General features: G+C 37.0%; 1 protein-coding gene across 2 annotated transcripts in view; it reads right to left on the bottom strand.

The window, feature by feature from the left end:
• The window catches only part of LOC115209782, a 217,152-nt gene that overhangs the window by 41,814 nt on the left and 158,629 nt on the right, over positions 1-16,709 (bottom strand). For both annotated transcript variants that reach the window (XM_029778300.2, XM_036501510.1), the window contains 7 exons: positions 16,381-16,535; positions 14,999-15,127; positions 13,660-13,993; positions 12,195-12,320; positions 8,384-8,544; positions 5,786-5,934; positions 2,443-2,603 (listed from right to left, as the gene is read on the bottom strand). In XM_029778300.2, coding sequence (XP_029634160.1) covers positions 2,443-2,603; positions 5,786-5,934; positions 8,384-8,544; positions 12,195-12,320; positions 13,660-13,993; positions 14,999-15,127; positions 16,381-16,535 — 1,215 coding nt within the window. The remainder of the gene's footprint in view (positions 1-2,442; positions 2,604-5,785; positions 5,935-8,383; positions 8,545-12,194; positions 12,321-13,659; positions 13,994-14,998; positions 15,128-16,380; positions 16,536-16,709) is intronic.

The raw sequence follows: 16,709 nt of genomic DNA, 5'->3' as shown, positions 1-16,709 counted from the left end.
TATAATATATATATATCTATATATATATATATACATGGCTTGTGTTAGAATACCAGCGATTATAATTATTTTTATTTTATCCAATTTGATTTGTTTACATATTTCTCGATAAATTATGAGCGCCAGGCGATATACCAGAATTCCCTATTTTGGTCACGTTCGGAGTCTAGTGATATATTAGTTAGGGAGAGTAAATTATTAAAGCACATGCTTCTAGTGGTTAGGATCTCAGAAAAACAGGGTCTCACTGAGAATGAGTAAATTATCTTTATGCTGATGCAGTCTGAGAATTCCGGTTTAGTAATGTTTATCTTCATTTCACTTAATTTAGCATTTCTGTACTCCTAGCACATTTTCGCCTTAATGTACTGATATATGATTATGTGTTTAGTATACCAGCGATTATAATTATTTTTATTTTATCGCAATTGATTTGTTTACATATTTCTCGATAAATTATGAGCGCCAGGCGATATACCAGAATTCCCTAGTTTTGTCGGGACGTTCGGAGTCTGCGCAGTGATATGATTAGTTAGGGAGAGTAAATTATTAGAAGCACATGCTTCTAGTGAGTTAGGATCTCAGAAAAACAGGGTCTCACTGAAGAATTCTCCCTGAGCAAATAAATTATCTTTATTGCTGAAAAGAAAGAAACTGCAGTCTGAGAATTACCGGTTTAGTAAATGTTTTTATCTTCATCACTTAATTTACAATAATTCAAGCTTCTGTACTCCTAGCACATATTTCGCCTTAATGTACTGATATATGAAAAATATATGGCTTGTGTTAGTAATACCAGCGATTATAATTATTTTTATTTTATCGCAATTTGATTTGTTTACATATTTCTCGATAAATTATGAGCGCCAGGCGATATACCAGAATTCCCTAGTTTTGTCGGGACGTTCGGAGTCTGCGCAGTGATATGATTAGTTAGGGAGAGTAAATCATTAGAAGCACATGCTTCTAGTGAGTTAGGATCTCAGAAAAACAGGGTCTCACTGAAGAATTCTCCCTGAGCAAATAAATTATCTTTATTGCTGAAAAGAAAGAAACTGCAGTCTGAGAATTACCGGTTTAGTAAATGATTTTATCTTCATTTCACTTAATTTATCAAGCTTCTGTATTCCTAGCACATATTTCGCCTTAATGTACTGATATATGAAAATATATGGCTTGTGTTAGTAATACCAGCGATTATAATTATTTTAATTTTATCGCAATTTGATTTGTTTATATATATTATATATATTATATATATATATATATATCTATATATATATATATATATAGTATATATATATATATCTATATATATATATATATATATATATATTATTTATAAAAGGAGCTTCTACAGGACTAGAACTGTTTCATTCAAAAGAAATCATCAGGAAGCTAGGTGACAAGAATAGTTTTGGCATTTATACATTTAGGCAGATTTAAAGTGGTGGGGACTTTTTGGGGGTAGGCATGGCGCAAACTGTCTTTCTTAGGGGAGTGGTCAAAAGAATCAGTGATAAAGTAGATAAAAGAATAAATAGAATAAAGTTTTAGGTAAAAAAGAAGACTATCACTTATATATATATACATATATATACATACATATATATATATATATTATATATATATAATATATATATATATATATATATACATATATATATATATATATATATATATATATATTATATATAATTCAATTTACGTTGAATTTGATATATAAGCTTGCTTCCCAACCACATGGTTTCAAGTTTAGTCCCAATACGTGGCACCTTTGGTAAGTGTCGTCTACTATAACTTGAGGTCGACCAAAGCCTTGTGTGTGGATTTGGTAGACGGAAACTGAATGTTCATTAACAAAGTGTACCTCTGGTGGCAACATTAAGATAGTTCATTCTTCCTGTTGTTGGAGATTGCAGTTTGGTAGAATGTGTGTAGTTTCCAAAGAGGGAAGAATTAGCAATTGTGTGTTGCAGGTAAGTAGAGATGACACTGTCAACTGTATTCTATTTGAAGTTGGGAAATCATTCTGATGGTTGCGGGGTCTCCCGGTAAAGCGGGACGGAAGTTTTCATATCCCTGCTCCCGAGGGAGTGCATGAGCTGTGTATGCCTTACATTAAAAATCACTGGTCGTCATGCTCGTGTAGTGTCTTGTGATGCCACCGAATGGTGTGAGGGTGACTCTATAGACTACAGTCTTTGAACTTCAAGCCAATGGCACCTGAAAATCTAAATTTATCATTCAACCAAAATTTATCAGACACAAGGGCAGTTCTATTATTTTCTTGAACTTGCTTGCGAATATCCTTAACACACACACACACACACACACACACACACGCACACACACACACACACACACACACACACACACACGCGCGCGCACACACTTCCTTCCACATATTTTTCTATTTAAAAGTTATAAATCAAAACTTACTTATTTCTTCGTCAGCGCAATATATTTTTCCAATTGTCAATTTACTCTCTGCCTTAGCAACTTGTGAAGCAAAGAGAAGTCTGATAGGTAGATCTTCTTTTATAGAAATTACACCTGCGTCGGCTTTCCATTCTGAATCAAAGCTGTCACAATTACACAACCTATGAACAACGAATTTTGGATTAACACCAGAAAAATAATTATCAACAGATATCTATTATTGATTGTGGAATCACGGATACTGGTAAATTCTCTATAAGTTTAGCTCAAAATCTAGTTTTGACATCAACTGCAAAATTTCAGGTATTTTATTCTATATAAAATTCGTATTTGGCCTTGTTCGGAACATTTCGAATTATTAGTGTCAAGAGAAAACATACAGCTCTCAAAAGTAAAGGACCTGTTTATTAACTTATCTATCATCCAGCAAGCTCTGGTGTAGTTAGAACAATAATAATAATAATAATGATAATAATAATAATAGTAGTAGTAGTAGTAACAACAACAACAACAACAACAACAACAATAATAATAATAATAATAATGATAATAATAATAATAGCAGTGCCAGGAGATCAACATATCATGAAAGAAAGACAAAAAGTTGATACTGAGAATTGAGATCGTTAAAATGTGGCAGCTTCGAGAGTCAAACATAAAGCTTATCCCTATTGTCATCGGAGCATTGGGTTCAATACCACCCAATCTGGAAAAAATCCATCTGAAAACCTTAGAAATACCCTACAATCTAGAGGTATTGCAAAAGTTGGCATTATTTGGAACTGCACACATATTGCGTAAAGTACTGTCTGTCTGAGGTCCTTGTTGTGTGAATTGACAAACAAAACAAACATCCCGGTAGACACAATATCTTCAATCAACAACCTCACGATACTGTATACTGTGCGATGTCAATAATAATAATGATAATATAATAATAATAATAATAATAATAATAATAATAATAATAATAATAATAATAATAATAATAATAATAATAATAATAATAATGATGATGATGATGATAATAATACACATAAAAACAATAATATCAGTGATATCAGTGATGATGATGATGATGATAATAATAATAATGATAATAATAATGAAAAGAAACGGGTGGAGCCTCATGGGCTGATTAATAATGATACATCTAGTGATGGTGTCACAATAAAAACACTGGTAAATGCGCAACCTGATAATCGCTACCACATATGAGTGACAATAAAAAACAAAATATTGTGAATAACGGTGGGAATGAAACTAAAGCCAATGATGGTGACAGTGTTACACCCGGTAGGCTCAGAGATTCTGGTCTGACTCGAGCCTGTCGATATCCAGAAAGGGACTACCACACACGGCGTAGATAGAGCAAGCAAATCAATGCTGTGGTCATGGAGTGTTACTACCTGAGCAGCCCGGTAGATGAAAATGGTGCTCAAATTAGGGGTTACCGACAACGTGTGATCATTGGAGAGAAAAGGGATTGTTTCAACTCACGGAACAAAGACTATGTGATCAAACTAGAGTAATAAGAAAAAATTGTTGGTTCACAGAAGTAGAGCTCGAAGCTATCAAATGTCGGGTCATAGAAAATAGCAGCAGAGATAACAATGAAAATAGGGTCCTTACTAATAAGTGTAATCCCATAGCACAGGAAAGAGCGGTGGTAGTTTATTTGATGAGAGACATATAGATGATCTAAAAGAAGGCAATAAAACTAATTGTGACATGACAGATAAACAAAAGGCAATCTACGACAGAATAAAAGCAAGACTACAGGAGAACGATAGCGACATTATTCGCAACCTTAAAAAGGTTGATCGGTGGAAATTGAACCAAGAAACGAAAATGTCAATGAAATTCTGAAATACATCAGAACAAACAACATCACGGAAACAAATAATTTGATCAAGGCAGCAAGTATTGTTGTAGCAGAAAACGTGGGTCCTGATGTCAAGAAAAAGAAACATAATAGGAGTAGCAAAAGAAAAGATCCATGGTGGAAAAGAAGAACACAGGCAGGGTTAGACTTGCTCTGGAAGGAAATCTCTGTGTTAGACCGAAAAGAGAAGGGCGCTAATGGCCTGAAAGTAGTAGTGGAGGAATTGAAACAGCGCCTCGTTGCAAAGAAAGCAAAGCTGGTAAGAGACGACCAAAGAATGAAGCGTTACCACCAGAATCTGAGTACAATATAATAGGAAATGCATCCGCTACGTATGACCTTCCTCAGCTTTCAACTCAGTTAAAGTATTTCAAAAAGTTTTAAAATACTTTAACTGAGTTGAAAGCTCTAAATATATACGCTTTCCCCATTATACAAATTATCAACAATTTCGCATGCCACACAGCATAGCAGGGGACAGAAAAAAGCCCCTGTGACCCTCATATCTATCTATCTATCTATCTATCTATCTATCTATCTATCTATCTATCTATCTATCTATCTATCTATCTGTCTGTCTGTCTGTTTGTCTGTCTCTCTGTCCGTCTATCTATCTATCTATCTATCTATCTATCTATCTATCTATCTATCTATCTATCTATCTATCTATCTGTCTGTTTGTCTGTTTGTCTGTCTGTCTCTCTTTCTTTCTTTCTTTCTTTCTCTCTCTCTCTCTATCTATCTAATATAAAATATGATAACAGGTTCACAAAACTGAAAAACAACATGGTAAGTAAGAGTGCTCGAACTACAATTATTTCAATGTCGTAGTGGCCCCTAGTTACAATGATCACTTGTTATAGAGATAATGGAAATTCGTTATAAAAATATAGTTTTCTACTCTGGGAACAAGGTCCGAAATTTATCGACACCGAAAAGATGAAAGGCAAAGTTGATCTCGGCGGAATTTGAACTCAGAACATAAAGACACGAAATATCTGTTTCTTTATTACCCACAAGGGGCTAAACACAGAGGGGACAAACAAGGACAGACAAACAGATTAAGTCGATTACATCGACCCCAGTGCGTAACTGGTACTTAATTTATCGACCCCGAAAGGATGAAAGGAAAAGTCGACCTCGGCGGAATTTGAACTCAGAACGTAACGGCAGATGAAATACGACTACGTATTTCGCCCGGCGTGCTAACGTTTCTCCCAGTTCGCCGCCTCTAGCTATAAAATATAATCAAAAGACAATTAAAGCGAAGAGCATATTGTCGTATACTGTTATAATACTTGACAACAAATCAGGTTTTGCTGAAAGACTGACACGACTGCTCCGCTGGTTTGCCAGCCAATATTGTCTGATAGTTATTTAGGATGTGTCCACTAGGCACTGCCCAATCAAGGATGGGGTTTTGGATGCGATCGAACAATTTAACAAAACACCACTTGCCTGTTCAAGACAGTTTGCCTGTCTCCTGTTCCTCCACAACGTCTTTCTGCGCCACACGTGCACATTTTCTCTTGGGAATCAGTGCTTCCAAAGTAAGTTTTCTTCAAATCTTCGTTACCCGTCCAGTAAGCATTTCCGTTACCCATGAACTGCAGAAGAAAGAATTACAAAATATGGGGGGATTTAGTCCACAGGTGATTTAACGACTTGGTACATTAGATAAGTGCTGTAACGAATTACTTGGGCCCCATGGTTGTAGCCGAGACGGTGGTTATGGAGCCATTGCAGATTTCCGATGCAGCGAATATATAATTGTTAAAGAGGCCAACAAAGAAAGAATTATATTTACCACTGTATTATACTTACTGTTCATTCAATATCTACCACCACCACCACCACCACCACCACCACCACCACCACCACCGCCGCTGCCGCAGCCACCATCATCACGATCATCAGGGGTCACTAGTGCAATACCCTAACAACTAAGTCACACATCTTCATACTCTCTCATCTAAACCTAGAGAAGGGTATTAATCAGAGAAGGGTAACAATCAAAGACCTTCTCCAAGTCAATGAATGTTAGCTAGACCGACTTGCTTTTTGTTAAGAACTTCTGTAGCTCATAAGGAAGGGAGCATAAATGGTAAGTAGTCCTCACAAAGTCCCAGACTGTCTCACATTTGAGTTAATTTTTTTCCATATTTGTTGTGCTGTAACTTTCGTAACCTAGTCAACCAGTCTGATGCCTCTAAAGTTGCAAATAGTTTGTGAGTGGAATTCAGTTGACGGAATCTGCGAGGAAAACCATTGACTATAATTCACTTAGCATAGTTATAGAAATATTTGATGTACATTAAGTATGTGCTTACACGTAGATGAATAGATATATATTTTTAAAATCCCATGTGTATGTGTGTGTGTATGTGTGTTTGTGTGTTGTATGTATATGGAACAGGGATGTCAAACATTCGACCCAATGAAGTGTTTAATCTGGCTTCCAGTTCAATTTTATGAAAACTTAATTGCTTTCTTGTTTTGGTAATTTTAGAATATTCTGTGAAATATATAATATATAGCTAGCATCCATTCAGATTCAGATCCTGACTGGTTTTGATTAACATCGGTTCTGAATTAGGAAATTAGTGTATCTTAGAGAATCTTTTGTTATTGCGACCAATGAAAAATAAGTTTATGAATTCACATACTAAAAGACGTGACCTATTTCCCCTTTACATTGTGTATACATACTAAGCCAGATAGATGCTTGTTGTTTCAAATTTATATATCTGTCCGGATTGATTCTAGTAATATGAACGATATTGGAAGGATTTACAGCTGAAATAGTTTATGCATTCAATCAAACATTGATCTTTTCAAAAACTATGCATTCATTAAGACAAATTCTATCCCTGTTCACCGTTAAGGGTCCTTAAGAAATAGGACTATATATTATGTGGACGAGTTTTTTCCAACATCTTCTCTCTCCAAAACTTGACAAAAATCTCATATTTTCTTTTGTATTATATTGGTTTCAAAGGCGGCGAGCTGGCAGAATCATTAGCACACCGGGTGGCATGCTTAGCGGTATTTCGTCTGTCTTTATGTTCTGAGTTCAAATTCCGCCGAGGTTGACTTTGCCTTTCACCTTTTCGGGGTCGATAAATTAAGTACCAGTTGCGTACTGGGGTTGATCTAATCGACTGACCCCCCCTCCCCAAAATTTCGAGCCTTGTGTCAAGAGTAGAAAAGATTACATTGGTTTCAAATTTTAGCACAAGGCCAGTAATTTCAGGGAAGGGGTAAAGTCGATTGCATGAAACCCAGTGTTTAACTGGTACTTATTTTATCGACCCCGAAAGGACGAAAGGCAAATTCAACCTCGACAGTATTTGAACTCAGAACGTAAATATAGACTATATACCAATTTCTTTACTACCCACATGGGGCTAAACACAGAGAGGACAAACAAGGACAGACAAACGGATTAAGTCGATTATATCGACCCCAGTGCGTAACTGTTACTTAGTTAATCGACCCCGAAAGGATGAAAGGCAAAGTCGACCTCGGCGGAATTTGAACTCAGAACGTAGCGGCAGGCGAAATACCTATTTCTTTACTACCCACAAAGGGTTAAACACAGAGGACAAACGGACCATTTTCATATAAGCTAACCATTCGATATATGCCTTCAGTCTGACCGCATCATTCAAAATACTGCCTGGATTTACTTAGGGTTATACTTAAGGACCTATTTCTTTACTACCCACAAGATGCTAAACACAGAGAGGACAAACAAGGACAAACAAACGGATTAAGTTGATTATATTGACCCCAGTGCGTAACTGGTACTTATTTTATCGACCCCGAAAGGATGAAAAGCAAAGTCGACCTCGGCGGAATTTGAACTCAGAACGCAACGGCAGACGAAATACGGTTACGCATTTCGCCGCCTTTTGATCTAGATTATAAATAATATTTTTAAGAATAATTGTCCCCGTCTGGCCTGTGAGGTCTTGTTTATGCTTCAATTCGCTCCGTAAAACAAAGCAAATTTGACAAGACTCAGCTAGAAAATGAAAGTATATGGTTGTTTACCGTAGTAAATCTGCAGCTGTATTTGACTGGCTGGTAACAATGCTTGTGGCTTTGAATCAATGCTTCGATCTGAACGTATGTGACATTGTAATAAATCACTTCTGTTGTTTTACCGGTAATTGTAGTAGTGGTCTCAAATTCATTACGGATAATCGTCACACCTGCAAAAGAGATTTAATTTGTCAGTCAAATAATTCTTTATTCTTTTCTTCTGTTGCTTGTTTTAGACATGGAACTGCGGTTATGCTGGGGCATAACCTTGAAGAATTTTACTTGAACGATTTGACCCGAATACCTATTTTTAAAATCTGGTGTTTATTCTATCGTTTTTTTATGCCGAACTGCTAAGTTACGGGGACATTAACACTCCAACATTGGTTATCAAGCGGTGATGGGGGACAAACACAGACAGACAGAAAGACACACACACACACACACACACACACACACACACACACACATACATACGACAGACTTCTTTCAGTTTCCACCTACCAAATCCACTCACAAGGGTTTGGTCGGTCAGAGGCTAAAGTAGAAGATACTTGCTCAAGCTTCCACACAGTGAGACTGAACCCGGAAACATGTGGTTGGGAAGCAAGCTTCTTACCACACAACCCATAAAAAAAAAAACAGAAAAACTTCTTGTTCCTTGAAGAAATAGTCTATGGTTGACCATAAGTGACCATAAATGTCTTTTTTTTCAATGATTTTGAAAGAAATGTATTTTTTTCATTGAGCAGATGACTTCTGCAACTGTACAAATCTTCGATGTTATGATCTAAATTGCTGTCAGGTCTTTTGTGTCAGCATTTGTTCAACATTTTAACTGGGACGTTCCACCAATGCCTCTTGTGTTCAAATGTGCGAATATCCTCTAGTGCTTGCATGTATGTAAGTATTTTTGTCTGCATATATGTGCACATGCATATATGCATGTATGCATTCATGCAAATGTGCATGTATCTTCTCTCTATATATATTCTCTCACTTAGCACTCTTTCTCTGTCTGTCTGTCTCTCTCTATGCTATATTCTCAACTCCCTTCTATCTTTCTTTCATCTTATTTGGGCAAGTGTCTTCTACTATAGCCTCGCGCCGACCAAAGCCTTATGAGTGGATTTGGTAGACGGAAACTGAAAGAAGCCCGTCGTACATAAATATCTATTATATAAAATCCGTTCTATCTGTCTGTGTGTTTGTCTTCTAGGATCTTGGGCATCCTCCATCCGATTGCACTCAAATTTGATATGTAGATACCGACGGTATCAGGGCGTGTATAAGTCTTGACAAAATTACAAAAATCGATTCCAGGTGAGAATGCGATCGATAAAGCCGTGGGAACGTGCTTTTGTAAAATCGTTTTCCTTGGAATAGAAAAATCTCTATCTTTATTTCTTCTTTTGTTGGTGTCTCAAATTTAGGTTAAATCAGTGTTTCTCAAAGGGGAGGCCTATGGGACGGTCGGACAAGTTGTTTTCAGAAAATTTGGTTTAAATTTTTGACAACTCAGCACTGTCCACTGGAGGGGGGGGAGGCGTTTTTCTCGTATATATATATATATATATATATATATATATATATAATATATATATATATATATATATATATATATATATATATATATATATATATATGAGTGGCTGTGTGGTAAGCAGCTTGCTTACGAACCAAATGGTTCTGGGTTCAGTCCCACTGCGTGGAACTTTGGGCAAGTGTCTTCTACTATAGCCTCATGCCTTGTGAGTGGATTTGGTAGACGGAAAATGAAAGAAGCCCGTCGTATATATGTATATATATGTATGTGTGTGTATCTGTTTGTGTGAATGTGTTTGTTCCCCCAACATCGCTTGACAACTGATGCTGGTGTGTTTAGGTCCCCGTAACTTAGCGGTTTGGCAAAAGAGACCGAACAAGTAAAAGAGTATGTATGCATGTATGTATGTATATATGTACGTCTCTTCTATCTTTTAGTTCTTATAAATCCTCCGCTGAGGAGGGAGCTGGTTTCCAACAAAGATACAAGGCCCCATTTTTGGGATGTAGTTAACACAGACAAATTCACATTTGGGACTTGAGAAAAGTCTTGCATATTCTCACTGTTCCTCTCACAGATTGCACTTGCAATGTTCGAATCAGCCGGTCGATTTCTCTTTCTGAAAATCCCAGTTTATCCAGATTCTCCTTTAAGCATTTGCTAACAAAACCTAGTGCTCCAATTATTATTGGTATGGATATGAATTCATAGTCCAGATATAAAGGTTACAGGTTTCGAAGCAGTTGTCCATAGATATCTTCTTTTTCTTTGATTTTCAAAGAGATATTTATATCTACTGGGCAGCTAACCTCTATGATGGTACTTATCTTTGCCTCTCTGTCCAAAGCAACAGCATCCAGCCTGTTATGTTTACATTTGACAGAAGTTTCGATGGGAATATTCCGCCAGTATTCCTAGAGTTGGTGTTTATGAATGTATTCCATAGCAGAGGGATTTTCTAAGTTTATTTCAGGATAGTCTTTTTTTTGTGGATGGCATTGTAAATTGTTTTAGCGACATCGTGCCTCATAGAGATAGCTGCTAATCATATGCGTGATGTTTTCCACAGAAACATGATATAGCCTACATATGCGGCTGCACCAAGGGATTGCAACTATGGTATGTATGTATGTATGTATGTATGTATGTATGTATATGTATGTATGTATGTATGTATGTATGTGTGTGTATGCATGTATGTGTGTGTATGTGTGTATGTATATATTTGTGCATGCATGTATGTACGTATTTGTGTATATGCATGTATTTATGTATGTATTTGTGTATGTATGTGTGTATATGTGTATGTATGTATGCATGTACGTGTGTGTATGTATGTATGTATGTACGTACATATATATGTGTGCGTATGTATGTATGTATGCATGTGTGTGTGTATCTGTGTATGTTTGTATGTGTTTGTGCATATGTACGTATGTATGTGCATGTATGTGTCTATGTGTATGTGTATGCATGTATATATGCATGTATGTATGCATGTATGTATGTGTGTATTTATGTGTGTGTATGTGTGTATGTATGTATGTACGCATGCACGTATGTATATATGTATGTCTTCTTCTAATTTCAATTATTTGAAGTCCTCCTGTAAAGAAGGTGCTGGTTTCTAGCAAAGATACAAAGCTCCATATTTGTAATGTAAATAATAAACACAATTTAGAATTGAGAAAAGTCTTGCATATTTTTATTGTCCCACTTACAAATTGTATTTATAATGTATGTATGAAAGTAGTTCAGTTATTTTTTATCTTTTAGTTAAGAGCGAAGGTAGTGCTCATGACCCTTTACAGATTTCCCGAGACTCGTAGGGGGAGGGAAGAACGTATCAAACTTAGTCGACACGGCTAAATGTACCCCGGATACCTGCTGGTGGGGTTTAGCCAGGTGATAGATTTACTCTGCCACCTTAATAGGCAACAGCGGTATTTGAATCGAGAAGGTAAAAAGCCGGTCCAATCTATCACTCAGATTAGTTTCTCTTTTTTTTTTATCAATCCTGAAAAGATGAAAGGCTAAGCTGACTACGGTAGAATTTGAATTCAGTGCGCAGATAGTCGGAATAAATATTGCGAAGTATTTTGTCAGGCCCTCTAACGACTCTGCCACTCCATCCGCCTTTTACGATGACTGTGTGATTGACAGATACATAGAAGAGACAGCGATTGTGCTCGATACTTAACAAGATCCAGAAGTGGGCTTCGAAATAAAATCTCACTTATAATATAAAATGCTACTTATCGTCTATAAACTTACCGGTTTCCGAGATGAATTCCATGTCACAGTAAACAAAAAATGGTTTAACTTCGTCTGATGGTTGGATAAATATTGAACCAGTCTTCATTCCTCTCTTGTAGGCATCAACACAATTGATCGGAAAATCTAAAAGAGCAGAGAAACACCCGATTATATTTGGATTTTAATCCCTCGCCATATCACAGTTCACCTATCGCGGTTCGCCCATCGCTGTTTATTACTTCAGCTTACAACGATTCCTCCGTGGTGTTGTTTTGCATTTATAATATAATTAATTTATACAAATCATAAAATAAAAAACAGAATATACAGTACTGTTTCTAATTTGCGGATTTTCACATATCGCGGGAGCGGGGTGTTTGGAACGTAACACCCGTGATAGTCGAGGGATTACTGTATTTGCTCCATGAACAGGACGCCGGGTGCCCCGTCACAAGATTACTCATTTTAGACTGGAACTCCGTGAAATGAAATGTCTTGTTCAAGAACACAATGCGCTACCTGGTCCGGGAATTGAAACTACAATTTTACGACTATGAGTCCAACAACCTAACCATTAAGCCACATGCAGTCATTTTGTAAAGAGAGAAATAATAATCATTTGTACTCTAGGCACAAGGCCTGAAATTTTGGGGGAAGGGGATAGTCGATTACATCGACACCAGTACTCAACTGGTACTTAATTTATCGATCTCGCAAGAATGAAAGGCAAAAATCAACCTCGGCGGAATTTGAACTCAGAACAACAGATGAGATACTGTCAAGCATTTTGCCCGGCTTGCTAACGTTTCTGCCAGCTCGCCGTCTTATAGAGAGAAATAACGATTTCAAATTTTGCCACAAGGGAAGCAACATTGGGGGAGAGGATGAGTCGATTACATCGACCCCAGTGTTCAACTGGTACTTATTTTATCGATCTCCCCTAAAGGATGAAAGGTAAAGTCAATCTCGGTGGAATTTGAACTCAGAACATAGCGACGGGCGAAATATCGCTAAGCATTTAGTCCAGCGCGCTAACGATTTTTATTTCTTTATTACCCAGAGGGAGCTAAACATAGAGGGGACAAACAAGGACAGACAAAGGGATTAAGTCACTTATTTAATCAACCCCGAAAGGATGAAAGGCAAAGTCGACCTCGGTGGAATTTGAACTCAGAACGTAGCGGCAGACGAAATACCTATTTCTTTACTACCCACAAGGGGCTAAACACAGAGAGGACAAACAAGGACAAACAAACGGATTAAGTCGATTACATCGACCCCAGTGCGTAACTGGTACTTGATTTATCGACCCCGAGAGGATGAAAGGCAAAGTCGACCTCGGAGGAATTTGAACTCAGAACTTAATGGCAGACGAAATACCACTACGCATTTCGCCCAGCGTGCTAACGTTTCTGCCAGCTTTAAAGAGTGAAAAAATTATAATTGGTTAAAGATAAGTAAAACAAGCAACAAGGATTCTTACAAATTGGTTTTGAAGAACATTTTATGGAACTTATGGATATTTTAGCATTTTGATTTGTCTCCGTAGTTGGAATAAAAACGGCCTCTGTTAAAGGAAGATATTGTTTCTCGACCACAACACCTCCATCCCACTTCAAGTCAGAAGATTTTGCATCACATTCACATGTATGTTTGTCAGGACAAGTGCCAGTCACCATGCATGCACAGCCAATACCGTCATCAGAGTAACCAATACCAAAACGATCCATTTTTGTCCCGTCGTAAGAAACCAGGTAACCAAAAGAGTCGGTTCCATTATTAATCAAAGCGGTATTTTGACATTGGTATTCCACATCCTGTTTAATATAAACATTTGAATTTTAGAACTAATTACAAATCATTTAATAACGTATGTGTGTGTGTGTGTGTGTCTGTGTATGTTTGTGTGTATGTACGTATGTATGTGCATGTATGTGTATGCGTGTGTATGTGTGTGTATGCATGTATGTATGTATGCATGTGTGTATATGTGTATTTATATGTGTGTATGTATGTATGCATGATGCATGTATGTACGCATGTATGTATGTATATATGTATGTCCTCTTCTATTTTTAATTATTTGAAGTCCTCCTGTAAGGAAGGTGCTGGTTTCTAGCAAAGAAACAAAGCTCCATATTTGTAATGTAAATAATAAACGCAAATTCACATTTTAGAATTGAGAAAAGTCTTGCATATTCTGATTGTCCCACTTACAAATTGTATTTATAATGTATGTATGAAAGTGGTTCAGTTCTTTTTTATCTTTTAGTTAAGAGCGAAGGTAGTGCTCATGTCCCTTTACAGAGTTCCCGAGACTTAATAGTGCGATGGGACTTTGAGACACTATGGCTTTTTGACCTAATATTATGTCTCACTAGTCAAGGCTACCCTACAACCTAATCGACGAATCTTGTGTATGGGAATCAGCAAGCAAGGTATTTGTTGATGTGTGCAGATGTTTGCCAAACTGATGATAAATCATGAGGTGCACTCAGAACAGCGCGAGTCCATACAATAACATCTGTTCATTCTCAATTTTATTGTGATAGATTTGAACATGGATATGCTGATCGCTGTTGTTTTTCCTCGACGGAGAAACCTCCTCCTTTTAGATGATATATGTTCATAACACAGGCATTTTAATGACGTAAGGGGACTTTGAGACATCGAGGTATTTCGATCACATTGTGTGTACCATCAGTCAAAGCTGGCAGGAATCGATAAATCTAAACAAAACTAGAACTATACACAATTCAAACATATTTTCAATTAATGTATAACATTGACTGAAGTTTTTAATTTAATGTAAATTTTGTTACCTGGTGACAGAAGTTAGAATAGTTGACGAGTGCTTTAATTTGATCCACAGTTGATAATGTATAATTAAGTGTGATATTCACTCCTGTCGTGAGAGTCACTGTGGTAAATTCGGTTATTGCATGTGTCACCTACGGAAACAGAAAAAAAAAAAATATCAGTTAAGTTTTACAAAGGATTTTAGTTAGGTTTTTCTCTCAATCAAGTATTTCTATACTTTGGTAATATCAAAAAACAGGCATTGGTAAGAAACTCTCAAGGGAGCTGAACAGCAGAAGGTTTTCAAAGAAGAAACCCTACTCAGGCAAGTGTTTCAGGCCTTAACTTCTTAGACTATGAGGGGCCAGGCCACGTCCAAGTCATGACTCTTGGATGCATTTTTGCTGACACTTTTTAGCAACTTGGATTTCGGAGACTTGTGCATTTAAACCGCTTGGAGAGTTCATCTAGTTGAAACCCCTCTCTGCTGTTTCAGCTTCCAAAATTATACTTAAAGAAGAAATATCGTTGGTTGTCATGGTAGCGGTAAAGTGCCAAAGCTCTCACAATGACTCAGAGTTACTTCCCTTATCATTAACCTATAAAAATTGCCTTCACACAGTTTGGAGGTCATTCTTGTTCCTCCTCAACCAGATCCAGCTGGAGCATCTCTCTGCTGTCTCTGATATTGCCTTTAGGTTTTTGGTCCTGTTCTTCCGAGAGGCTGACAGTTGTTTTATTAGATCGTAAACAGATTTGCCCGCAAAACCTCTGGCTCCAAACTCTATGGCATATTTATTCGTTTATCTTTTTTCACTTGTTTTAGTCATTGGACTGCGGCCATGCCGGGACACAACCTGAAATGTCTTGGTCAATCAAATCGGTCCCATTACTCATATTTTTAAAATCTTGTACTTAATTTATTGGTAGCTTTAGCCAAACCGCTAAGTTACAGGAAAATAAACAAACAATCAGCAGTTGTGAAGCAGCTGAGCAGACTAGAGTAACAAGAAATGAAGTGCTTTATTGAGGGACTTAATGCGAAACACCTGTAAGTGCACTGGTGTTAACCCACCTGTAAGCACTGGTTGTTAACCCATCATTACAGCTACACCACAGTGTATACATTGCTTGTTGTCCCACCATATCCAAGGATAACTTCCTCTCTCTCCATCCCTACCTCCTGCCTTACTTCTCTCCCCGTCCCCCTCAGTCCTTTCCTTACATCATTACTTTCTTCCATTAGGAGAAAAGGTCATTACAATGCTTTCCCTTCTAATTGAATAAAAATAAAAATAAAAATAAAAATTCAAATTAGCAGCTTATCAACAATAACAATGATATTATTATTTATAATTTAAAGTGTAACAATGTAAATTGACTTAGTGATTCTTGAATTAATTACCTCTGTGACAGCAACATAACGGTCGGTAAAATTACAAGTAGCCGCAAACAGATGTTCGCCACCAGCGCCGTCTGGGTCAATAGGATAGACGTCATTGCTCAAAGGATTTTTATTCATGTAGTGTTCTTTGATGTCTTGGCAGTCCCTGTAGACGTCTGCAGTAAATAAACACAAGCGAAATAAATGGATTAAACTACCCAATGCTTTCGGTAACTTGTTACTCTTTTACTCTTTACTCTTTTATACTTGTTTCAGTCATTTGACTGCGGCCATGCTGGAGCACCGCCTTTAATCGAGCAGCTCGACCCCGGGACTTATTATTTTGTAAG

The sequence above is a fragment of the Octopus sinensis genome, linkage group LG3 (assembly GCF_006345805.1).
Source record: "Octopus sinensis linkage group LG3, ASM634580v1, whole genome shotgun sequence".
Taxonomy (NCBI): Eukaryota; Metazoa; Mollusca; class Cephalopoda; order Octopoda; family Octopodidae; genus Octopus; species Octopus sinensis.
Note: the sequence above shows the minus strand (reverse complement) of the source record. Positions and strands in the feature narration are given on the sequence as shown.